Source organism: Physella acuta, unplaced genomic scaffold (genome assembly GCF_028476545.2).
Source record: "Physella acuta isolate Inbredline_101_S28 unplaced genomic scaffold, ASM2847654v3 ptg000781l, whole genome shotgun sequence".
In the NCBI taxonomy this organism is placed as follows: domain Eukaryota; kingdom Metazoa; phylum Mollusca; class Gastropoda; family Physidae; genus Physella; species Physella acuta.
The window spans coordinates 426,602-452,500 of NW_026732299.1; the positions used below are offsets into that span (position 1 = coordinate 426,602).

The window sequence follows — 25,899 nt, forward strand, 5'->3', positions numbered from 1 at the left end:
ATAACAGTTTTGTAAATTATTCAAACTAGCAGTAAAAGAAAGAGAATTATGGACAATGAGAAATTCAGTTATTTTCTAGTAATCTGTATACATTAAAAAAAAAGAAGTTTCACATTTTTCGAATCCATACATGCTCAGTTTTTATTGACATAAAATGAACATAAAGAGCTGCCACAGACAGACACTCAAAACATTCAACATAATTTTGCCCTCTATTGTCTGTTCAGCCATAAGGTATCAATGAATATATTAGATTTAGTAGCACTGTAGTACATTATTTTGATAAATTAAAAACACTTCATTTTAAATTCTATAAAAATGCACAGTATTTCAAATAAATAACACAGTGAAATGTAAATAAGAAATCAGCTATCTGAAAAAGTTATAAGTTTCAGACCCTTTTTTTCCTATTTACATCAAAAATAAAATTTCATAAATGAGTTTTTACTCATTCAAATGTTAAGCAACTTCAAGAAAAAACACACCTATGAAACTTACATATCTAAAGGTTCAAATGGCTTATTAAATAAAATAAGTAGAATAAGTCAAAGATTTTAAATTTAACATCTGGACTACAAAATAGATTGAATTTAGCATACTGATTCAAATGTATACAAAATTGTTGGATTGTTTACTAAGATTGAACAGGCATAGTGCATCTAAAATGAATAGAAAATGGGCTACCTTTGCCATTTGAAAAATAAACTGATGATGCTTCACAGTATACACAAAATCTATGTAGACCAGTTTCATTGGCTGGGTTTATCATTTACTACTGAAACTATTGTCCCTTTAAAAACACAAGCTGAGAAATTACTGTAAAAAATAAAACATTTCTGTGTAACAGTTCATTGAGATTTGGTATAGAGGGTGATGAATAAATATAATGAAGTCAGGCTTGAAAAAAGGTATTGGTCACAAACGTTTTAATGTCTTCTTTTTATCACGTTTCTTTTTGTCAAGGAGTTTTTTGTCACCTGCATGCTTTTTTGCCAAAGGTCCATCTGCTGATTTGTCTTCAGAACAATTGTCTTCTGTTACTCTAGAAAATAAAATAATACTATTAAATATCCACTCTAGGAAAACAGAACAAATTTATTTTAAGCAAAATATTGAGCATAGAGAGGATAAATTCAATTACGACATTTAACTCCTGATTTGTCACCAATCGCAAAATGCATCGTGGCCCAGGAGTTAAAAAGTTAGCTTGTTACATAACTAAGAGTCCCTCAATGGTAATAAAATTGCTTAACACTTTTTTCAATGCATGATACTTCGTATTTCTAGCAACAGTAAATGCAATGGAAAATACCCTTAACAATTCTAAAATTCAGCATATACCTGAGAGGTTTAGCATGGATCTCTGTAAACATTTTAGCTCTTTGGGAATAATCTTCATATTGTTCTAGCAGTAACTTTCCAGCTTCTGCATTCAAGGCAGACTCAGGATTAGGCACAATGAGCAAGCATTTAACAGTCTGAAATTACATTTAAAAACAGCTGTAACAAAAAATAATATCAAGGTATTGGGATTTTTGGAATAGTGAATAAAGAACGTAGTAACTTTTAAAATGTTTTGTTATGCTTATTACTTATTTAACAACAGACACGCCTACCCCTGTCAGACAAAAGTAGGAACAGTCATGCCTAAATGGAGGAATTCAAAGCCAAAAGGAGGAACATACGTGTGGATGCTACTTTACTACTAAGACAAAAATTTAAAATTAGTCATATAATGACATTAGTAGGCTTTTAATTTTTTAAACACCCGAAACCTCTAACCCCCCCCCCCCCCCCCCCGGTTAAAAAACCATAGCTTTGACATAACATTCACCTAGATCTACCTAGTAAAAGTCCTACTTACTTCTTACTACGTTCTTTATATAATAGTCGTTTCACCTAGTAGAACTACGGTCTAGATCTAGAAATGACTTCAAATTAGCATGTTGGTCATTATTTTATTGTATTTTTCTACCTACATGTTATATAAGGCATAATTTAAATCTACATTTCAATTGCAAATACTAAAAAGAACGTTCAGTAGCTAGATGGTCCACATCATCTATTAGTATATCTAGTAGTATCTAGATGATACTTGTAAATATTGTAAGTAAACAATGAAATGGAAACTTGTGGCAAAGGGAGACAATCACTTTTCCATGCTCTTATTTTCAATTCGATTGATTACTTTTCTTTATTAATTATTTTTTTTACAAAAAAAAAAACAGAACAAAACTGGATGCTGGAACAGGACGCTAATTTTTGTAAAAAAAAAAAACAAAAAAAAAACCAACAATTCTGCTTCTGGCGGGACGGTAGGCATGTCTGTAACAATATTTACAGATCATTAGAACAAAAACTGCAATGCTTCCAGATTGCAGTACATACCAATAAAATGTGTTTAATTCCTAATTCTGGTTTCCAATCTTTCTTAAGTGTATTAACACATATTTCTCCATTGCTTGAAACATTTGGATGAAAAATTTTTGTGAGAAAAAAAGCCTTGGGGGGTTCTGTAGGAAAATTGTTACCAAGAACTAATTTCATGCGAAAAGTGCCTCCTGCGTATGGTGTTCCAGCTGTAAAAAGAAAAAAAATACAAATTTATAGTCTTGTCACTTGAAAAATGGGGTATAACAGAATGTGTGGATAGAGATGCATGGATGGCTTGGGAGACAGCAAATTTACTAGAGGTCAGAATTGGAAGATTATTGATGAGGCAATATGATCCACAAAGAGGACTACGGCAAGTGTGTGGATAGGGTTGCATATAACCAGTTACCCTGACTCCTTCAGGAAATATGAAGAATATTGAAATATGTGCCAGTTTTAGGGAATGGAAAATCTCTTAAACTTAACCATCAAGCCAGCAGCTAAATACTGTAAGAAAGAAAATATTACAAAAATTACCCCTACTTAACTAATTTTGTCTTTATTATTCATGTTCTCTTTTTAAAATTACGAAGGCATTTATGTGAATACAAGTTTCCCATTCCCATAACTATTTCAGTTAAAAGACAGCATAAATAAAAGCAGTTCACACGGTTCCCACAATTTATTTACCAGAAAATTCCCTGCTATTCGAAGAAATTCCCTGCTATTTAAGTATAAATTCCCTGCTATTTTTTATATAAATTTCAACGCCCATAACCATTGACCATAAACTTGCCATATTAAATTTAACTAAAACACTAAAAAAACAGACATTTTTAGGGGTGCCACTCATTTTTTAAAGTAAATCATATCTTAAAATTCTTTTTTTTTCACAACTGAACTTATTAAAACTCTAATGGTCATTCTCACGGTTTTCAATTTAATAATTAAGTCGTTTCTTAGAGGTACCTGTATTTTTAAAACTTAAACGAGCCCAATATTAATTTTAACATTTTGGTTTGATAGACAATAAGATCAACCAGAATAACTGAAATTAGATCCTAGGGCCAATTTTATTTCAAATAAATCATATTTAAAGAAAAAAAAACTTGAAAAAAAAAAAGAAAAAAAACCCCATCTAAGCCAAGCAGACCTATACTTATGACAGTAAGCAAATCAAAAAATATGCTTTGCAAATAGCCTTGGACTGCTATTAAAACATTAATGGTATGGCATCCCCCCCCTCGCCCAACTAGACCAAGTGGAGAGGTCATTGTGAAGGCCTATAGCATATGTATATAACATGAACAACTGCTATATGAGATACCTGATGATGTCACTTTATCTCCCCCCCCCCCAAAAAATAAACACCATGCATTATGACCGCATGGGCCTACTTTGGGTCACAATGAGTTCAAGAAAGCCCTATATACTACAGTTGTTATCTCCCCTCCCCATGAAATAATTGTAGTTGACCATATGCATTTGACATTGTTAGTGACGTCACTAGCCTTTAATTTTGTTCATCAACACAAGAAAAGCTGGCTTTCGCAAATTTCTTTTTTTTTTTAAATCTGTTTCTCCCTGATTCAGTATCACTGGCTAACCATAAATTAGTCTGCTAGAACTGTTATCCTTAAAATAAGTGATAATATTAAACAAGACTTTACTTGCCCGCGATCCTAATCCTTTAATAAAGTTTATTTGCACCCAATGAAATTGATCTACCTCATTTATGTCTTCATGTGCTTAAGATCTACAAATGTTAAATAACACTGAAAAAATAGTCTGTACTTAAAACAACTTTTTGAAATAAGTAAAAATGTTACTTACATGGACCTTCAATTGTTGCTTGAATATCTGTAACATCTTCATCATTCATAAATACTTTGATGCCTTCAGGTGGATTTCTACATAAACCACTAATCTCTTTTGTCACTTGCCGAATTATTTGTGGTGAAAGATTCTCAACATTTGACACCTTATAAAATATGAATAAGGATCAAGATAGTTAAAAAAACTAAACATATAGATATCAAAGTAGTTAAAAATATAAAATGTGTGATGATGTCAACTCCACTAGTACAAGTACTAGTAGTTAACTGTAAGGGAGATTGTGCCATCTTTTAATTTCCAATAAAGAATGCAAGTCTAACATACAATTACTCTAAGCAAAAAACAAAGCAATTAAAGAATGCTAATTTTCATGATCACTTCATATGAATCTAAAAAATATTGACTTGAACATCTGGATTTGTCTTTTTAAGAGGTCAAAATATTCTGTGACTAGATACTGGAAAACTGCATCATACAGTATGTTTTTTAAATAGTTTAACCCTTTAGCTGGTAGTGTTTAATGCACTGAATTTTAATGGAATCCTCTTACTAAATGATATACTTACTGTGACAAATACAATTTGTATTTGATAAGGTATTACTCAAGAGGTAAGGACACAACGAGTTAAGACTAAAACTCATAATGGATATTTTGCAAAAGAATAGTTAAGTTAAGTTAGTATCTTTCTAGCTTCTACAAACAAGCTAAGCTACATTCTAGCTAAATGATAGATATAGGCCTATAACTTAATTACTACCTAAAAATTAGACCTATTAAATTTTAAAAATCAAATCTAGGGAAAAACTTTATGGACTATAGTATAATATAGATCTATAGTGTGTATAGTCACAGTAGTATAAAAACATCTAGTTAGAACTAGTCTAATTTTTAGAACTAAACAGCAAACATTAAACTTTAGTGTTTGCTGTTAAGATCTAGAATCTTAAAAAATTAGACTAGTTCTAGGGTTAGAATTTAGAATAGTAGTTAAACTCAGTTAACATAACTCATAACTAAACAATAGGCCTAAAATAAACTACAATAGTAGACCTAATAGTAATAGTTTTTTATGGGATCAACAATAGGCCTAAATGTCATCAATTTTTTACCTCCCTTCTCCCACCTTTACAATTAAACCCATTTAAAGTATATTTAATAGAATTTGTTATTATTTTTATATTGTGTAAGATATGTTAGAATAATTTTGCCATATTTTCAATACTAAAAAATTCTTAGATTAGTAGAAATCTTTAAAAATGTACAGGTGCTAAAAAGTGTGGCTCTTAACACCCTCCTTTACCCTAAATGTCATCAATTTTTTACCTCCCTTCTCCCACCTTTACAAAAAGCCAGACCCTACCCCCCCCCCCCCCCCCCCCCAATGAGAACAACCCTAAAGACTTAAAACATTGATTTCTTTCTTAATTTCTTAAAAAAATTGACTGTGCTCTGTTAACAGAATATTTTAGTACATTTCTATTACAATTATCAAATAACAGCTTTCTAAAGTGGGGAATAGCAGTTAAAATTCACTTTCAAACATTAGGCTACTTTTTAAAAAAGCAAAAGTATGACATAACACTATAATACAATCTGAACTCCCGATTCCCTCTCATTTATACAAAATTACATCGTGGGCTGCACATGAGGATGTTTAAAATGAACATTTCTGATTCTCTGGTGATCAATTTTAAGGCGATGACAGTTTTTAAAGAGAAATCAAATAAATACAAATCTGAAATAAAATATTCTGACCTCTATGTGGAAAAAGCTTTGTGAATATTAACTAAATAGAAATCTAGTAACAAAATCAACAGCTGTGGCTATTCGTAGTTAACTACAAATAGTGAAATAGCCTAACCTACCCTAATCTGTCTAAAGTTTCTAAACCTACCATAATGCCTTACTCTAAACTTAACCCTAAACCCTAAAGTAAAATGGAAAGAAAAAGGCAATGGATGCCAAAAGGAATGGATGCCACACCATGAAAAAAAACTACCTGATGTGCAACCACTTCGACCACCCGAACAGTTATAAAAATGTTGAAAAGTCGAGTGTCATAATTTTTTTTAAATATGCATGCATGCACAGAACAATAAATTTTAAAATAAATATGATTGGTCGGCTAAAAAAGCGAATTACAAATACACTCCCAAATCAAATGTACTGCATATTCTGCTAAAAATCACAAAAGCTGCATTTTCAGACTGAAATTAGGTTGCTATGGACATTTTTTCCAGCACTGCTGTGGGTTGCACAAAAAATTGAAACTCAATAATTTAGCTCAGTGAGAACTAGTGCATATTTTAGTTTTATTTTAATAATTAACTCAGTGCAACAAGCCTGCCGATTGGTTGAGGCTTGTTCTGCTGTGTTCTAGGGATACAAAGGGTCTAGTCTAGAGTCTAGATAGTTAAACTAGACTACACTCTCTCCCTATTGAATACTCAACTGAATAGGCTAATAGTAATAGTATAGTCACTTCGTTTTTTTATTAGTTTTTCTACTCTACAGACTACAGTACAGAGTACAGAGTGTACAAAACTGTACAGAGACTAGAGTCTAGATCTAGATCTAGATCTAGAGTAAAGTTCCACGCGCGGTTAAAACACCGGTGCGATCATCGCCTGTTTATCGCTTCGTACAATATTTGTTTTGATGTTTTATACGAAACTACCGATATCTGCTGTAAACCTGTCCATTTCTAAATATATCCAGGTCAAATTCTTTTGTTTTTCTCCTTCTGGAAGTCGAGTTTTTAAATTTTAAAGTTTCGAGGTATGACGTCGTAGGCGGTTCTAGTTCCCCCTATGAAAAACACTAGGTCCCGGATGAGATGAATAAAACCAACCAATCAAAGCTTTTTATAACTAGGTTAACTATAAATAGCTTCTACAATATATGCGGGACACTGTACATACGATAGATAAGGCTAATAAAGCAACCTGATAGGTAAATAGGGGTGGCCGCAGCTTGGGTGTCGATTACGGTGGTTTCACATCGCTGCGTAACCAACGACTTGAGCTAGACTAGCCTAGTTCTAGATGCTCTATATTTCAAACTAAGCCTAGAATCTGTATACTTTCTATTTTTTTCTGCTGTTTTAAATTATTTCGATCATCTACTTCTTCTAAATCTAGTTTGTGTCTCTACATACAAGCATATCTAAGCAAATGTTACGTTATGTCTTTTAGTGGTTGTTACGTCCCTTTGTTATGATTATTATAGTTGCGTCCCTTGAGTCATCACTGGGTCAACTTTTAATGTCTTTAATTAATTTAATTAACATGTTTTTAATTATTATTTTTGCAATCTATTAATTAATAATACAATCAACAACACGTTTAAGTGTGTAAAATATTTATTTCAATTATTAAAATTGGATCAAAACGTATACAATACGCTCGTTGGCAAGCAGGTTCTTGCGTACGCAGGCAAAAAAAAAAGGGAAAAAAAATATCGCAAGGAGGGACGTCACTAAAACATGAATATCTTAAATACTATGCGTAGGAATACAAAATGACTCATACATATTACAGTAGAATGGCAGCAGAGTAATACAGTGCTTTCGGTTTGTTTCTGTGTGAAACGGTTATAAAATAGCGCCCGATGAAAATCGGGAATTTGGAATTTTCCGCTATGTGTGACCGCGCGTGGAACTTTACTCTAGATTCTAGATTCAAGATCTAGATCTAGAATCTAGATTCTAGAATGAGATTCTACTCAGTCTTGACTTACTAGATCATGAAGATCTAAAATCTAATCTAAATCTAGATTCCATATTTATTCTAGATTATCTAGATCTAGAAATCTAGATCTAGATTCTAGATCTCTAGATCTAATCCAAAAAATCAGAATTACGAATAGTGGACAAGTTTTGAAGTTTGAAGTAAGAACTGACAAGTAAATGACTAGAGTAGAAGTGGACAGAAATTCAACAGAAAGCTTACGTTTGACATCTTGCTGAAGTCTAGATTTACTTGGGTAATATCTATTCAGAAGATGTGACTTTAGTTAATTCCATACACTATTTTTAAATCAAAATTGGTAGTACCACCACAATATCATTCAAGTTGTACTACAAAACCTAGACTAGTGATCCGACATGACAGGATGAAAATCCAAATGTATAAATTTAATAAAGGCCTAAATTTGAGCCAATGAAAAAAGAGCGTTTCTATTTCTAAGGTTGGAGGTTACATTTATATTTTTTTCAATTTTAAGTTTTCGTCAAATATGACATGTAATGGGGCATATATTTTCAAAAAAATAATTAATAAAAACGAACAAATAATTTCTAAATTTATGATTTTGAAAATAATAAAAGCATATCATACCGAGAAAATACGAGAAGTAAACAAAGACAAAACAATTTTTTAAAATCTTTTGTGTTGTGAAAATAGCTTTTGGCTATTTCTTCTATTTCCTAACTGTAACTAGAATTTAAAAAGCGACCTATGCTTTCATTTTTTGTTTTATAACTAGTAATTCATCATTATATTTAAAAGAAAAGCTGTTATTTTCTCCCTTTTTAGTGTATTATTACATACAAGCTTTAAAAAGTTTTTAAAATATGCATTTTTTAGTACTCTTCTAAAATCTTTAATACAACTAGCGTACCCGTCCCCACGCGTTGCCGCGACAATAGAAGAAAGTCTGTCGAAATATATAATAAGGGTTTCATCAATGCGTTACCAATCATATATTCTTAGACGCCTGACCTTGTTTTCTAAAACTGAGTTATTTGAATGTAAACAATGCCTGCGCTTGAATCATAAATATCGGGACACTGGTTTACCTATACTACCGCGTTAAGACCTTGAGTGTACCTTAATCACTCACAGAAATAATGAGGTAGAATACACTTCGCTGACCACCCATGTGTCAGTGACATATAGTGGCGCTCTCTGGAGCCCCCGATTAAACTAACGCATAGGCGGTAATTTGTTAGCATTATTAATGGGGTATTATTAGAAGCTCAATTTCTGATTGGATCGTCTAAAAATAGATGCTAATTGCATCATTCGCAAAGTGACGAAACTGGATTTTTGTACGGACAAAAGGAAACAACCCAGTTAATAATCTAACCTTAGTTATTTTTTTTATTATTCAAAAAAAAAAAATGTATTATATGGCCCCTTAGCGGCCCATGTGAGCCTGTGGGGGACCGAAACTGAAATTTTTATTTGAATATCTTTCTTGACCGGGAATTGTCTATGTGTAGCGCGCACCTAAAAATATTTTATAGCGCCAACACGCGTGCTGCAATAAATAGTGGCTAGGGCCGTCGCTTCTCCATCCCATCTAAGATGATGATGTTTATAGTCCGCTTTCAATCTCAAGATTATATCGCGGAAGTCCCCTCTAAGTTGTTGTTGTTGTTTGATGTTTCTAACCCGCCGGTTTATATACCCCATCCGCGAGCGTCTAGGATGACACCTTGCTCTAGGCACGAATTCTAGCGCTTACCCGTGCAAATTTTCCCTGATTTTGTGCTAACCTACTCCAAATAACTCTACATAAAACGTAAGGCAATCTCCTAAAATTGTAATAAACTTATCATCTGAACCCACTGACAATTCCCTTTACAATGATACCAATTAGATCTACATATAACATCAATAAGTTGTTCAATAATACATCAAACCTGCAACTAACTTAAAAATATCATCAAATACATCTAATTAAAGTAGATTTCCATAATATAGGCTTGCCCCTCACTAACACCAAGATATTCTAATTAAAGAACCAGCTTCCAATTTTCATGCTATTATAACAACTATTTATTAAGATACGAATTTTTCCTCTTGCCCTACTAAGCACAATTGACTGATTTCTAACAAATTCACTACAGTATTACTTTTGGTCGAGAAAATTGTATACATTTTATAGGGTACGTATTGATAAGTAGATCAAAATCAAATTTGAATGAAATAATGTTATTTCTTCATATTCTAAAATTGGAAGACGACGCCATTAGTTTTGTGTTCTTTTCGTAGCTTAAACGTGTGACATGTGACGTCATTGTTTATTGCGGTCTTCTCACGACAATAAACACTTTGACTTTAGTTAGAAATGTGTTTCTACATTCGAATATGCCGTGAATTTTTATTTTCCTGCTTTAAACAAAATTTAGTTTATGCATCTATAACATCCACCATATTATTTTCAACAAATGTCCTTATTTTTAAGTTCTCCATATATCGCTGAACATACTGATCACATCGCCAAAAAATGTAGCGAACAGAGAGAGAGGGCGCGCATGGTCTTTTATATATTAGGATTGTTTTAAAATTAAATTGAGCATCCAATTAAAGTCAAATTTAATGTCAGACTGCATTGTCATCGGGTCCTGACCCACGTGCCAAGTTTCAGAAAAAATTGGTTTATTAGAAGTGGTCGAAGTTTTTGATCGACAATAGGCAAAAGACAGGAAGTGTCAGGAAGCTAGTAATGTAAAATCTTGTAAAAATGAAAACATGTGGGTTTGTCTGTCTCTCTTTTATGCAGAGGCGTAGCGAAGGGGGCAGGGGGGTACATATGTCCCCGGGCGCCAACCTTAGGGGGCGCCAAAATGAGTTGGAAAAACAAATTAAAATATTATTTTAGATGCATTTTTGCTTTATAAATATAAAAAAATATATGCAAATATATTTGCACCCCCCCCCTCAAACTTTCAATTTGGCGCCCCCCCTAAGGTCGGCGCCCGGGGACATATGTCCCCCCCGCCCCCCCCCCCCCCCTCGCTACGCTACTGACACACTGGCGACCCCGTATACGAGTATTCCGGACTCATTCCTAATCACTATATCGCCTACATTTATTATAAAGAGCGCCATTCACCAGGGACCACTATAATCGTTGACTAGAAGTCAAACCAGGTGCGTCCGGCTACCATTTGACCCTGAGCGTCGTTGTCTCCCAGATGAGCACTATTTCGAGTTTCCCAATCTGAGCACATTACGTGAAGTTCGTTGACTGGGCGTCCTGCTTAGAGGACAGGTGTACTACTTAAAATAACTTAATGTAATTGTCTAAGTGCAACAGGGGCGGCCTCTTGCGTCCCGGCGGTCGGGTGACCCGGAACACCCCGGCCTCCCCCATGAGCATTATATGGCAACTATATTCGTTTTTAAGAGACCATACACTATAGATACTCGTCGGACAACTACAGTTGGTTACTAAACCGAACCATAGGCTGCACCCCGCCGCCCCTGTTATAGTGTAACCGGTGGCTTCCGAGAGCGCCCCGCGACGCCTGTGGCATCTCTGCGGTCTCCAAGGATAGCTGTATATAATTATTACGGAGGTTGATTAACGTACCTTCAAGGCTTTCAACTTTCATACAGCATGCTTTAAGAGTGAACCTGCGCCTAAACCACTTCTTTGTTTTTTGTTTTTAATTTATTTAGGTTACCCTAAAAGACGGGCGATGTAAACCAATTACATAGATCTAATAGATACTAAATTTCTTCATATTTTACCGCTCTCAAATAAGATTTTAAAAAAAAACAAGTTAATAAAAAGTCTAGTGACAATTTAAGCGCAATTTCCTTAATTAATTTTTTGTGACCGAACGAAAGGATATTTTTGAAAACTTTCTTCGGCAATATTGTTCTAAATTATGGCAGGAATCGATTGGTAAATGTTTCAAGTCGCTAAGTGGTCTGGTTGCCGAGATATGGGCCAAAAACTACATTTTGTCGAGGTTTTTTGGCTTTTCCGGGAAATCCAGGAAGGAATTCCGGGAATTTTTTTGGCACACAACCATCCTCGGAACTTGCTTAACATATTTGCTTTTGGAACTAGTCCTCGATATTGCTTCGTTGAGGAGGAGATACGACTTAAAGCTGCGGACACACATCCATCCATCCATCCATCCATCCATCCAGAAATAACGAATTAATAATCGCAATTGTCAGTATGGAAATTGCGCTAAAAAGTAGCTTGAACATGTGAGTTGAATTAACTTTGACGGAAATAATGCGGGAGTGATCTCCCCTAAACTATCTCGAATGTTCTTATGTAACACTTCGGGCGGTATAGACACGCTTTTTACTCAATTTTTAAATACTTTAAAAACTTTTTAAAATAGAATAGAATCTTGACTAAAAAAAATTATGCAGAACAGAAAACAATATATGTATAATAGTGCGGAAAATTAGTACTTTATAAATTTATATGCGTTTTTTTGATAAATCGGAAATTACTCAAAATTTGACAGAAAACGGAGATTAGATATGTTACTTATATGTGAACTTTCATCTATCTATCAGAAACAGTACTCAAGTTAAAGCAATTTTTTTTTGAGAAATCGGAAATAGCGTAAATTAGTACTTCCGGTCAACGGAAATTACTCAAAATTTGATAGAAGGTAGAGAATTAGATCTTTTACTTACATGTGTAATTTCATTTATCTATCTAAAATAGTACTCAAGTTATAGGCTTTTGAAAAATTCACAGTAGAAAAAGTACCACTTCCGGTTATCGGAAATCGCTCAAAAGTTGATAGGGATCTACGATTTTGAGAACATACTTATATATGAAATTTCATCAACCTAGCTGTAACGGTACTCAAGTTATCGTGTTTACACACACAGAGACACACAGACAGACACACAGACATACGGACAAGATTGCAAAATTATGTTTTTCCGTATCAGTGAGGTGTAAAACGTCGAGATTTGCAAAAATCTCGATTTTTTTTTGCACGATTAAAAGATTTTCTCTATACTTCGTATACACGAGAAAGTAAAAATAGCAAAATATAATAATATATAGAGAAAAACTTGAGGGGGGGGGTGCTAATCGAAAGTTTGAGGGGGTGCACATCGAAAGTTTGAGGGGGGGGGGGTGGTGCAAATCGAAAGTTTGAGGGGGGGGGGGTAAGTTTGTCCCCGAGAAGGGTCGCTACGCCTCTGGGGGTGACACCATTAAGTGCCGCACAGGTTGACACCCGACCTCGCTACGCCACTGAGGTGTAAAACGGTGAAAACTGTCTACATTTCACGTGATTTTAGTGCACAATTACAAAACTTGCACTTCCTCCTGTAGAAATATTATAAAAATGAAAGTTGAAAAGGTGGGGGGGGGGGGGGGGGGGTAAAGGCAGAGACAGATACATTGGCACTTTGATAGACACTTTGAAAAGATCTAAAGAGAAGTGATGCAACTGTTTAGAAGCATAATGAGAATGAGAAGCAGTGTTTCTTCCAGACTTTTTTCTCAGGGGGTGGGGGGGGAGCACTTGAAATTTTTGGGTGATCCTTATGGGGAACGGTGTGGTATGAGTGATTGGGTCGTGGAGTTAGTGGGTGTCGTGTTACTTCGGGTTGGAATGAAGGGGTTTGGGGCGGGAGGGTTTTGTTCGTGGTTGGTGTTGTGTTTATGTTTTCGTGCTGGTTGTAGGTGCGGTGTATAGTTTAAAATTCTAGAATACTCTCCCCTTAATTAATTAATATATTTTCACATTAATTATGAAACAACAGTTATTTTGTGTCTTTCTTTTCTGTCCTCTAAAAAGTACAAAAACTAAATTTTTAGGCCTACGTAGCTCTTGTAGTGGGATGTTTTAAATATACTAATATACTCTTTACTTCATAACATTTAAGTGGAATTTCTCTGTAGACGTTGTCGGAGACAAAGTTTCTTCCAGGCATCTCTTCGGAGCCCCCCCCCCCCCCCCCCCCCCAAGAAAAAAGTCTGGAAGATATACTGGTCGGAGATAATGTCGTCGGTGGCAAATTTGAATTGGCAAAATAAAAAAACAACAACCAGGAATGACTTTACAATCGCTCTGATGGTCATCTCTATTGACAAGTCTTTGTCGTTTCTCGTCGTTTAAGTATTGTTATTCGGTGTTATTTTTAGCTCGACCATAGTTTCGTTTTAAGTTTTATAGTATCTAAGCAAAGAAAATGGCGAACTTAACTAAAAGGAAACTGCACCACATGAATGTTAACGACTTATCGGTGAGTATTTTCTTTAAGTTTAAGGAAAAATGTTGCCCACGCTAACATTATTAGTATTAGAGTATTATTATTAATATTACAGGGTTCCTACACCAAAGTGAACTTAAAATTCCAGGAGAATTCCAGGACATAATTTTAAATTTTTAAATGTTAAAATGACTCAACATCCTCCCCCCCCCCTTGCTACTGAGAAACATCCACCCCGCCTTCGGAAAGAAACTGAGATGCGAGGGTGGTAGTATTACAACACGCATGTAGATCTAGATCTAGATAGAAAGTAGATAGGGGCTATCGGACTATGTTTCAAATTTAATTTAATTAGCTGGGCAAAAAACTAAATTTGGGCCTACTTGAAATTTTTAATTAAAAAAAAAAGAACTTCAAGCCTATCAAACTGAGCCGCACTCATAGATAGATCTAGTCTAGAAGTTAGAAAAAAATTAAACCAAACCTACAGCCTGAGGTCTATAATTTGAAAATTGTGCTTTGTATGTGCAGAATCGACAAAGCAGAACATTTGGGGGGCGGTCAGATCTGATTACCTAGAGATCTAACGCAAGAAAAAATATATGATAAAATTATCCATGCGAGTAAATTTTCAGGACATTTTACAAAATTTCAGGAGAAATGTTAAAATTCCATGAGAAATGTTAAAATTCCAGGAGAATTTCACGATTTTTCTGTATTTTTAAAATTCAAGGAGAATTCCAGGACATAGGCCGCTGACAAGAGCTTTCCAGGTATCTGTCTTTCTTGGTCTGCCTCTCCTCCTCCTGCCCTGTGGATTCCAGGTGAGGGCCTGCCTTGTTATGCTGGATACAGGCTTCCTGAGTGTGGCCAATTCATTTCCATTTTCTCTGTAGGATCTCTACTTTAGCTGGCAGTTGATTTGTCTGTTGTCATAGAACATCATTTCTGATGGTTTAAGCCCGCGTATTTGCAGGATCTTTCTGAGGCTTGTGTTTATAAATGATTGTATTTTCTTCTTATTTATAGCAGTTATTCTCCATGTCTTAGCTCCATAAAGTAAAACTGGTTTTACTAGTGTGTTGGAGATCCGGATTTTTATTCCAAGGGTTAAATCTCCAGAACCTCAAACATTTTTTAGTTGGTTGAATACTGCTCTTGCCTTGCCCATCCTTATTTTTATGTCTGCTTCTGTCCCACCCTGCTTATCAACAATACTTCCAAGGTAGGTGAATCTATCCACTTCTTCTAGGACCTCTTCCGCCAATGTTATAGGGTTGCTGTTTGATGCATTGACTTTGAGAACTTTAGTTTTCCCTCTGTGGATGTTTAGGCCCAGGCATGTAGAAAAATTGGCAACACTGTTGGTTTTATCTTGCATTTGCTATTGTGTGTGAGAAAGAAGGGCCAGATTGTCAGCAAAGTCCAGGTCATCTAGCTGGATCCACAGTGTCCACTGTATACTGTTTCGCGTTTTCTCTGTTGACTTTTTCATAATCCAGTCTATGGCCAGCAGGAACAGCAATGGTGAAAGTAGGCAACCCTGTCTTACTCCAGTCAGTACTGGAAGGCCTCCAAAGTCTGTTGGCCATGCATTACTCTACATCTCAGACCTTCATATGAAGATATAATAATGTTGACTATTTTCTGTGGCACCCCATAGTGTCTCAACAATTTCCATATTGACTGTCAATCCAGGCTATCAAAGGCCTTCTTATAATCTATGAAATTAATATAGAGAGAGAGGAGTTCTACTCTTGGGTCTGTTAAATGATGATGCGCAGGGTAGCAATTTGGTCTACGCATGACCTTTCCTTCCTAAAGCCCGCCTGTTGATCTCGAAGCTGGGGATCTATCGCTTCCTTCATTCTGTTTAATAATATTCTGTTGAAGACTTTGCCTGGGATGGACTAAAGTGTTATCCCTCTATAGGCCCATATAAATTGTTTTTTTTTTTTTTTTGCTTGTTTTTTTTTAGTATTCTGGTGGTGGGGAGTCTACAGATGAGCTGATTGAAATTAAGCGTGATTTGGAAGGATGGAGAGAAGTGTTATTGCCCTTGGAAAGCCTATTGTTATGGAATCAGCCATATTGCCCAGCTGTAATAGTTGGTGTAACAACATTCCTTTTTTCGTAAGAAACTTGTTTTATTAAAGTAATTACAGAGTTAAATTTGCATTTCACAACAGTAATGGATAAAAAAGGAATGAACCAAGAAGTTTTATTTGTCCAAACTTTTGATGCAATCATTGAAAATGTTGTCTTGAGGCAAGTTATTTACATTTCCCAATGTAAATAATGCACATTTTGTATTTTAATAGACTAAACTAAATGGCCATTTGAGATATAAACAAAAAATACATATTTTTATGTGATTACTATATTTTGTTAGGATTGTTTGGTACACAGAAATGTCAGCACTTACTACCTTATCACTTGCTGGAATCATAATTGGCATAGTTGATTTTGTTGTTCCATTTATGGGGCCATCTATTACTGGGATAAAAAATTGGTAAGTTTTGTTTGTATGTACACATTTTCAAAGCAAATTGTTCAAGATATGATTAATGTATCCTAAAATATTGTGGATGTTTTTCTAATTTTGTTTTTTGTGTAACAGGACTGCAGCAGAAGAAGCTCAGTTTACAACTATTTGTATGACTTTAGTTTCCTTACGGCAGGATGTGATTGATACATGTCGGGGACTTTCAACAATGAGACAACGAAATGCTAAAACGGTTGGTTTCCCTTGATATCATTTTTTATATTTTAAAAGTCATTTGTAATAATTAATAAAGACTACAGTTTTTCTAAATTTTTAATGTTCTTTATATGATGGAATTAAATCCTTCAATGTTTGTGGATTCCATTAGTGTCAGTAAATGCTGTAGATAGAATTGAAAAAAATTGGTAAAACCAGAATTTTTCAAATAAATAAATGCAGCTCAAACACAATTTTTAATAGTTCATCTTTTATTTGCACACCTTATTTTCATCAATCCACAGTTCTTTTTTATTGTTATGGGTATCTTGACATCTACTGCATTCATTGGAAATATAATTGACAATCTGTTCCTACTATATCTTGTTGGTAAGTAAATAAGAAAAACAGCAAATATTTTAAAACTATATAAAGCTCTCTTTTATTTGACTGCAACATGATGTAGAATCTATCTATTATTTATGTATATTTTGTATAAGTTTCATTTGAAACCTTTTAATCAAAATCTTTACAATTTTGTTCACCTTTTCAGTGAATTTTTGCTTGTTGCTACCAGGACTTCGGCAACACGAAGTGGCATACAAGTACCTGCAACCAATCATAAGAGCAATCAATATGTTAAAGGCAAAGCTAATTGACAAAGAGAAAGAATACTAAAATCATTTCTCTTTTAAGGTGTATCCAAAAAGTGTGGTTTTTTAAAACTAGTTTTAGAAAATGATAAGCTTTTGAGTTTGGAATTGAGTAATTTATGTTTTATGCTTTAAAATAAATTCTTTTGGTATTGTGTTGATTTTATTAATAGACACCATTGTTCTGTTTTTAAAAAAGTAATTTACAGTATACATTTTTGTGTAAATTCACGCCAAATTAATGCTCTGAGAATGGTAGATTTGATTTAAAAATAGGTGAAATCTTTACTTTTTGTCAATCATTATTTAGCTTGTATACAAGTTTTATTTTTCATAAAACAATCATTCCATTATAAAAGTGTTGAACTTACTTAAAGTTAAAATAATTGCACTATTGGTTGTATAAAATAGTAACATCAAATTTTAATTATTATAGTAGAAAATTAAGTATATTCATTTTCAAAGTTACTTGTGAAATATATTCTAATTAATGAAACTCACAAAACTCAAATGAATTTCAACTAGTTTAAAATTTCAAACACTTTTACTCACATTGTTTCTAGTTAATCAAATTATAGTGATTTTTCAAGTATTCATATTGCTGCTTTTTGGTAAACTTTAAAATATATATAAAATGTGTAGTATTAGGTTAAGAACTTCAATATTTTCAAGATAGCAAATTATGCTGCTTTTCCAAATCTAGAACATGTATATATTTTGTATTTTTGATTACGTTTTGGTTTTTATTTCTGTGTGTACAGTTCATTACACACAGTTTTTGTTGCTAATTTCTCACTATTTTAAAAATTCTATATACTAGGATTGCATTGTGATTGTTATTAGTATTAGGTAGTTTGTTTGCAAACTGAGATGGAACAAAGCAAGTAAATTATGGTTTCTGAAGCAAACTATATAAGTAGTTTTCACCTTTCTTATATGTTAAATGCTACATTAATTTGTGCCTAAATAGTTTTCTTTTTGACAACTTCTGTTAATGTTGGAGTGCATTAGAAATGTTACTTTATAGACAGTTTTCAATCTTACAGAATTTCACCAAAGTTTATACACTGGACAGTAGATTTATCAACTGGATGTAACTTTAAATGGGCAGGATTGTGGTGTTACAACAATGGTTATTTTTATAAATACTTTTGTTGAAAATATAAAATTTGCCAATTGAGTAACTTTTATTACTTTTTTTCTAAGAACATTATCTGTTATAAAAAACTAAAATGTATTTGTTTCTAACAAACTGTTACATTAAAACCAAAAATATTTTAATGTATTTAAAATCTCATTGCATACAGTGAAATTTATAATGTAAATAAATAAAAAGGCTACTCAATGCATTTAACAATGGACAATTGCAGGCCTTATGTGTAAATATGTTTCTAGTATTAAACAAGCTTACTGGTTTGCATTGTTTGATTATATCACATTGTTATTTTTAGTAAAAAGTTATATAAAAAACTATGTAAGCTTAAATATTTAAATTAAGTTACTTGACTTTTTATATGAATTTCTGCTTTAAAAGTCGACAAATTAAAGGCTCAAGTTTAACTTTTTCTTTAAAATAGAAATAAACATTCAAAAAGTACCATAGGATATATTTCTAAAACAAAACTTAGTTTTATATACGTATATTTAGGCAAATTAAAAAAAAGTTAAGTTTTTATAACTTGAAATTATTTTTCTTCATTTTCATGAAGGCTAGTTTATTGTAGTAAAATATGCATAATGTAATTAGACCTTAGCTAATAACAATATAGTTGTTACAACTTCCTATAATAAAATTGTCTAATGCTTTGATAAATACACTTGTACTATGTGTGTCTGTGATCATGTGGTGCTATGCATGTAAAAAGAATTGTGTATATATGTTTGTTTAAAACATCAATAATAAATAATTACATTTAGAAGCATTTACATTAATAAAAATGTGTTAACAGTTTCTAGCTGATAAATTTAAGGTCTAAAAAATAATTCCTAGTTTTGGAATTTTTTTAAGTTTATAAACTACAGTGTGAATTTTAATACTATGTATGGAATGAGATAGTATTGTAACAATGATTATATATTATTAAAACTGTAAATGTGTTTATAATGTTACAGTGTGTTTTGAGAGTAAGAAAAATGTTACTACAAACACAAACTATAAAAGGGCTACAGAACACTAGTCATTCAATATCGATCAAATAGCTTAATATATATTTGTTTTCCTAACAAAATAAGTTAAAAGCTAAAGGGTCATACATAAATGACATCACACACCTGGGGGGGGGGGGGGGGGAAAGGATCATAATTTTGTGATGAGAGAGAGTGGGGTTCAGATAGTTTGACATCACACTTTTGCATTTTAAAAAAAAGTAATGTTAGAAATTGAATTTTAGCTGTTATTTTGGGCTTGAAAACAATTTTTTTAAAATTGTAATAAAAATTGATTAATATACTCTGTAACCGCACTCAGTCAATATTTTAGAAAGAAATCTATATTTAAAAAAGATTAAGCTATAATTTTGAAGGGGTCTGTAGGCTGAGGTGTGACGTCTAGCTTTTTGTGATTGGGGGAGGTAAAAATCTGCCAAACAAATGTAATTTATGTATGACCCCAAATTCTACAAGTTGATTACCTGTTTAAAAAGGGGACTTGTTGTTTTTGAAAATGTAGTTTTTCTTCCTGCTTTGTTTTAAATTTGAATGGCAGCTAGAGAAATGCAAACTGGATTCATAAGTAAAAATGTTTTGTGTTTCTCTATAATTATGTTTTCAAGTTCAATTGTTAATTAATAGCACATGGTGTTACACAAATTCATTGGTGAGGTTAATAAAGAATTTATATTATTTAATGTTTTGTATTTATCCTTTCAGTATTTTAACTAGTTTGACAAATTGTTTATCACTAATAAATAGAGAACAACTTATATTCCCATTGAATCTAAGTACTAAGCAGATCTAGGTGACCGACTAATCACTACAGAAATCATTGGAAATAAACTATAAAGAAACACTTCCAGTTACCAGAAATCATTTAAAAGTTGATAGACACATGGGCATTCAATCTAATACTTACATTTGAAATTTGTCCCTCTTACTAGAACAGTACTCAAAATATATTCTTCTATGAAATCTGGAGTGGAATAAGTACCACATCTGATTACCGGAAATCGCTCAAAAGTTGATAGAAGACAACAAATTTGTATAATATTTACATGAAATTTCATCAATCTAAATGAAACGATATTATCATGTAAACATATATACACACACACACAGGACAGGATTTCAAAACTAAGATTCTCCGGCTCCAGATTCTAAAACAACAATCCCACTACAGCTTGTATCAAAAATCATTTGTTTCAAGTAGTATTTTTACTAGGTAAAACCATTAATTTTATTAAGACCATTAGTAAGAGTAGGTACACAACAAAAAAATTACGTAAGCTATTACCAAATTCTCAGAAAATGAAACTAACAATTATTTATCAACCTATTTAAGTTTGGTAGAAATCTAGATGTCCTAAAAAATTATCATTATCTAATATTGTCAAAGTTCAAGTTTTAATGAAGACATGAGTGATTTCAAAAGAATTGAAGTTTTTAGTTGTTTATTTTCCAAAAGTCCAAGAGCTCATGGATTCTGGGAGGGTGCTTGAATCCTGTTGTTTTTTTCAATAGTAAAGGCAAACAAAAAAAAACATGCAAAAGTTTCCTTTTTTAATCACAATAAATTTAGAATAAATAAAATCACCTGGATATGTTTAAACATACATAAAATTTATTATATTACTTCTAAGTAAGTAATAAAGCAACAATTGCTGTATAATGCAGCAAAAAAAAGCAACTAAAATGCCACACAAGTATATATTAAACATGTAAAATAAGGTATAACCAACTGAATATATTTTTTGCAATAGCTATCTGGCACAAAATCAACAACTACACAAATTATTAAAAATTTCAATGAAGACTAAACATAGAAATACAATTTTAAAAGGTTTTATCTAAATGCTTACAGAGTTAAAACAAATTACATATAACTAACTGGCCAAAACTATGATCACAATGACTGAAATAGTATTAAAATCCACATGTTATTGAAAATCTGTTTTCCTTGCAACAATTGTGTAGCTTAATTAAATTTTATTTCCAAACAAATTAATAAATGCAAGAACGTGTGCATATTTTGGAACAAAGTGTTTTCATGAAGTATAATAAATATGCTTATGTTTTGAATTGCAATACCATGAAGTTTAAGCATTTTAAACTATATTTAAATACTTTAACATACTTTTCTTTAAAACAGTAATATTTTTATGAACATGTTAAGTAAGCACAGTTGAAATAAAATTTAATAAAATATTTAATATTTAATATTCTTTAAAAATTGCATAATTTTATTGTAGGGAAGACATTGAAACTTAGGATTCAAATATTTTTCTTTGTTAACCAACACATGAATTCCAGAATATACTGCTGACAATATCAGTAGACCTAGACTAGAATTGGTATAATTAAAATATTGACAGCATTTATTTTCATGAAAATATTTCACATAAACTTTTTATTTAGATTTCAAATATGATTTGATAATGCTTGTACAGATAAAAATTTAAAGGATTTTTACATGTTTAGTAAACAACATTGTAATGCAGTATTCTCACGAAAAATATACATAGAATTCTTTGCAAAAGCATTATAGGTGCAGAACTTTTACACCCAATAAATAACAATAGCAAGCCCATGGAAGTATGATGTAAGATATATATTCTTTATAAAAATAAAATACTTTAAATGTTAGAGTTAATCTTGCTAAATTGAAAACAAATTGCTCCAAACTTGTATGAAAAAGCTTTAGGCAATTAGTCAAGCTAGTGGAATGACTAATACAATAACATTGAAATTGTGAAAAATTGGACCTACTGCAGCTCTTTGTACTCTATTATAAAAAATAAGAAAAAAAAATTATTTGCCGGCAACAGATAATAAAAATTATTGATAAAAAAAAACAATATTGCACTTTGGTTAAAAAAAATTCCTTCTGAAATAAATTACTTACACATTAAAGAAAAACATGGAGATCTTTAATGTCATTGCTAACTTGTTTCCAACTGATGTCTTTTTATACCAGAGGCTGCAGGTGTTAGTTAACTATTTAGTAATTACATCATCAACCATGTGATTTTAGAATTGCAATTTTATTTATTTTGCTATTGCATCAACAATATCGAACATAACAACATGACAAACAAAATAAATATTTTAATTACTAGCATATAATTGTCTAACAAAATAACCATGAAAGACTAATATTTATATCTTTTTATCATGGGTATTGCTTACCACCGGATTAAAATTCAAACTATTTTCCATTAACTGGCATCAAATACGAGTCGTATGTTTTTTACAAATGTCGCAGACGATGCCATATTATTACTCTTAGATATGAAATAGACGGCAGAAACTACACCCATGCCAACTGCAGCCCAGGTCATCCAGTTGTGGTTCACTTGATGAGTCTCAGAACTGGTCTCTGAGAGATGGTGCGCCTCTGGATCAGGTGATGTAATTATCAAAGGGCGAAGATGATAGAGAACCTGTCAGTTATATAAAAAGTATTTTATTTATTTATTTAGTAATTAGACCCGTAAAAGATTGTACTTAAAGTATATTTTGTTTGGAATGAACTTCATATGATAGTAGTTTACCTGGCCAATGGACATAACTGTGTGAGCAATTAATCATGTTTTACATGCCTCTTTGGATTTGGCCTACTGACTGGAGACTATATGTTGTGTAATTGAGGTGTTCAGTGTGCTACCAAGAAGTAAGTAAGCTGGAACTAAGTTTGTCAACTGTGAGAACGAATGTATGTGTGCTCCTGTATATTCAAGGATTTTTATCCAGTATTCTTTCCAGTAATATTTAAATATTGTTATCCAATGTTCTTTGCAGTGGTATTCAAGTATTCTTATCAAATATTCTTTCCAGTAGTATTTATTTCTATCCAATATTTTTTTATTTGTAAAATATAATCTTAAAAGTAAATAAACTTGCTTATACATTAGTAAAATAAAAAAACTGAAATATTCTTTATAATAAAATGTTGTACCTCAGTTGCTGCTCTGAAACCTGACTGTACGGCACCATTCATAAAACCACACCAAACAGTAGCAGTTTCTGTCCCAGCAAAATGTATCCTGTACATAGTAGTTGCATTTTTTCATTCAAGCTTTGAAAGGGTTTATCAGGTTTAAACTTTTCTAAAGATTTTGTCATCTAATGGCACAAAGTCTGTCAAGTATTAATTTTCTATTGTAGTGTTTGTTATTGATCAAACCTGTCAAAAGGTTCCCTCAGCTCACTGTTGAAATATTTGGTAGTTCCGGGCATTAATGACTTCAAAAAACATCCCCCATTAAATGGTTCCTTGCTCCAGTCCATCTGAGAAAACTCTAAAATCTTATGACAGTCTGGACCCAAGTGGTTTTCAATTAATCTCATGATGATAGCTCTTCTGTTTTTAGGCTAGAAAAAAATAAAAAATAATGACTGAAGTTTTTTTTAGAAAAATCCAGTGTTTATTACTAGCAACAAGTTGTTATATTGAACCACTCTTGTCTTTAAATATGTGTATCTAATTGACAGGCCAATATTTGAATCTAATTAACAGGCCACACAAAAACAAACTAGGCAGCAGCTGCAATGTGACACCTTTAACTTACAAATGATTAAACATTAGACCACTTTCCCATATGAGTACTAAAAAAGTCTCAAACATTTCACTCAGAGTTGTTTTCCTTTGACAATATATAAATTCTCTACCATGTATATTTATCAATTTATGTAGTTTATGCATAACACACATCCCTCCTCAGTTATCAAAAAAAGAATGAAAAAAGAGCAAGTTTTGTTTTTCCATTCAATTATTTATGAAATACTAACATCACTATCCAGACCCTGAGAGGAAGAAATGAAACCAGCTAGAGCAGGATTTCCCCGGCCTGATGATGCATCATACACAATACCAACTGGCCCAAGCTCATTGTTTTCTAAAACAGCTTGAAAGCCATACTGATACTTGTCATTGTCTTGTTTCCAGAAAGCCTGGTAACAAAAGTGAATGTTAAGAAGTTTTATTATAAAAAAAATCATGAAAATCATGACATTTGACGTTACAGAGAGAGTAAAAACAGAATATGAGTACTCTACTGTTCCAAATATGCAGTCATATAATAAAAATCTGGATTAAATGCAAATACAAAGAATGCTAATCTTATAATGGTGAGGAACTGTATACACTGGTAACATTTTGTTTTTTAGCGCAATTTCCATTCTGGAGAATTGCGTTTATTAACCCGTCATTTCTGGATGTATGAATGTATGAATGGATGGATGGATGGATGGATGTGTGTCCGCAGCTTTAAGTCGTATCTCCTCCTCAACGAAGCAATATCGATGACTAGTTCCAAAAGCAATTATGTTAAGCAAGTTACGAGGATGAACATAGGCTATAAAAATTCCGGGTTTCTTTCATGGATTTCCCGGAAAAGCCAAAAAACCTAAAAAAAAAAGCAGTTTTTGGCCCATATCTCGGCAACCAGACCACTTAGCGACTTGAAACATGTACCAATCGATTCCTGCCATAATTTAGAACAATATTGCCGAAGAAAGTTTTCAAAAATATCCTTTCGTTCGGTCACAAAAATTTTTTTGAATTAATTAAAATTTGGACCGAATTAGTAGGCATTTTTTCCAACCACACCACACGCGTCATCACGTTCAATAGCTGCACCATCACATTCAATGGCTGCGTCATCACGTTCAGTAGCTAGGCGCGCAATGGTTTTTATTTTATCTAACTCTACTGTAAATAAAACATGTAAAATACTGAAATTTTTTTTTAATAAAAACGTTTTAATAACTAACCAATGGTTTTACTAACCCTGCTCTTGATTTACGCTACGACAGAGCTATTTTTAGATAACACAAGGAAATTGCGCTAAAATTGTCACTAGACTTTTTAATTACTTGTTTTTCCAAATGTTGGGGTTTTTTTTTTAATGCAATTTAGTCTAAATATTATTGTTGAAAACCCACTTTCAGTTAGATGGTTTCCAATTCAATAAATTTTATCTTTCATACATTTCTTTCTATGATGTACAGCTCGTACAGCTCACAAGAATGTGCAACTAGTTAAATATCAACAAGAAAATTTATATTTAATTTTTCAAAACTAATTTTTTTAGTTGATATTTTCACATGTGATACTTCATTCATAGCTTAAAACATAACGAATGATCAGTTAGGTCTCAGCAATCTCATCAGTTTTATGCCCATTTCAATACAATATATGATTTGTCAATGAGAGTTAAAGGTTACAGTAAGAAATTAATTAGT

General features: G+C 32.6%; 2 protein-coding genes and 1 pseudogene across 2 annotated transcripts; 1 reads left to right on the top strand and 2 right to left on the bottom strand.

Moving 5' to 3' along the window:
- Nucleotides 1-114: 114 nt before the first annotated feature.
- Nucleotides 115-8,356, bottom strand: LOC131950845 (ubiquitin-conjugating enzyme E2 S). Its single transcript, XM_059313076.1, has 5 exons — nucleotides 8,161-8,356; nucleotides 4,207-4,354; nucleotides 2,389-2,579; nucleotides 1,342-1,478; nucleotides 115-1,042 (listed from the first exon to the last, which is right to left on the bottom strand). The coding sequence occupies exons 1-5, from the start codon at nucleotides 8,167-8,169 to the stop codon at nucleotides 916-918; spliced, it is 612 nt and encodes a 203-aa protein (XP_059169059.1). The 5' UTR covers nucleotides 8,170-8,356; the 3' UTR covers nucleotides 115-915.
- A 5,616-nt stretch (nucleotides 8,357-13,972) lies between these two features.
- Nucleotides 13,973-19,786, top strand: LOC131950844 (ADP-ribosylation factor-like protein 6-interacting protein 1). Its single transcript, XM_059313074.1, has 6 exons — nucleotides 13,973-14,181; nucleotides 16,127-16,281; nucleotides 16,541-16,660; nucleotides 16,769-16,886; nucleotides 17,155-17,239; nucleotides 17,403-19,786. Exons 1-6 carry the CDS (start codon nucleotides 14,128-14,130, stop codon nucleotides 17,525-17,527), a joined length of 657 nt encoding a protein of 218 aa, XP_059169057.1. The 5' UTR covers nucleotides 13,973-14,127; the 3' UTR covers nucleotides 17,528-19,786.
- Nucleotides 19,787-21,203: 1,417 nt separating this feature from the next.
- LOC131950840 (putative flavin-containing monoamine oxidase A) overlaps nucleotides 21,204-25,899 on the bottom strand; it is an 11,146-nt pseudogene continuing 6,450 nt past the window's right edge.

Bases quoted from the DNA above. Each gene is read 5' to 3' on its own strand.
- LOC131950844 (XM_059313074.1), top strand. From the start codon at position 14,128: ATGGCGAACTTAACTAAAAGGAAACTGCACCACATGAATGTTAACGAC. The intron at 14,182-16,126 runs GTGAGTATTTTC...GTTTTTTTTTAG, and splicing joins TGAATGTTAACGACTTATCG to TATTCTGGTGGTGGGGAGTC. The intron at 17,240-17,402 runs GTAAGTAAATAA...TCACCTTTTCAG, and splicing joins GTTCCTACTATATCTTGTTG to TGAATTTTTGCTTGTTGCTA.
- LOC131950845 (XM_059313076.1), bottom strand. The intron at 1,479-2,388 runs GTATGTACTGCA...ATGTAATTTCAG, and splicing joins GAATTAAACACATTTTATTG to ACTGTTAAATGCTTGCTCAT. The intron at 1,043-1,341 runs GTATATGCTGAA...TTTATTTTCTAG, and splicing joins ATCCATGCTAAACCTCTCAG to AGTAACAGAAGACAATTGTT.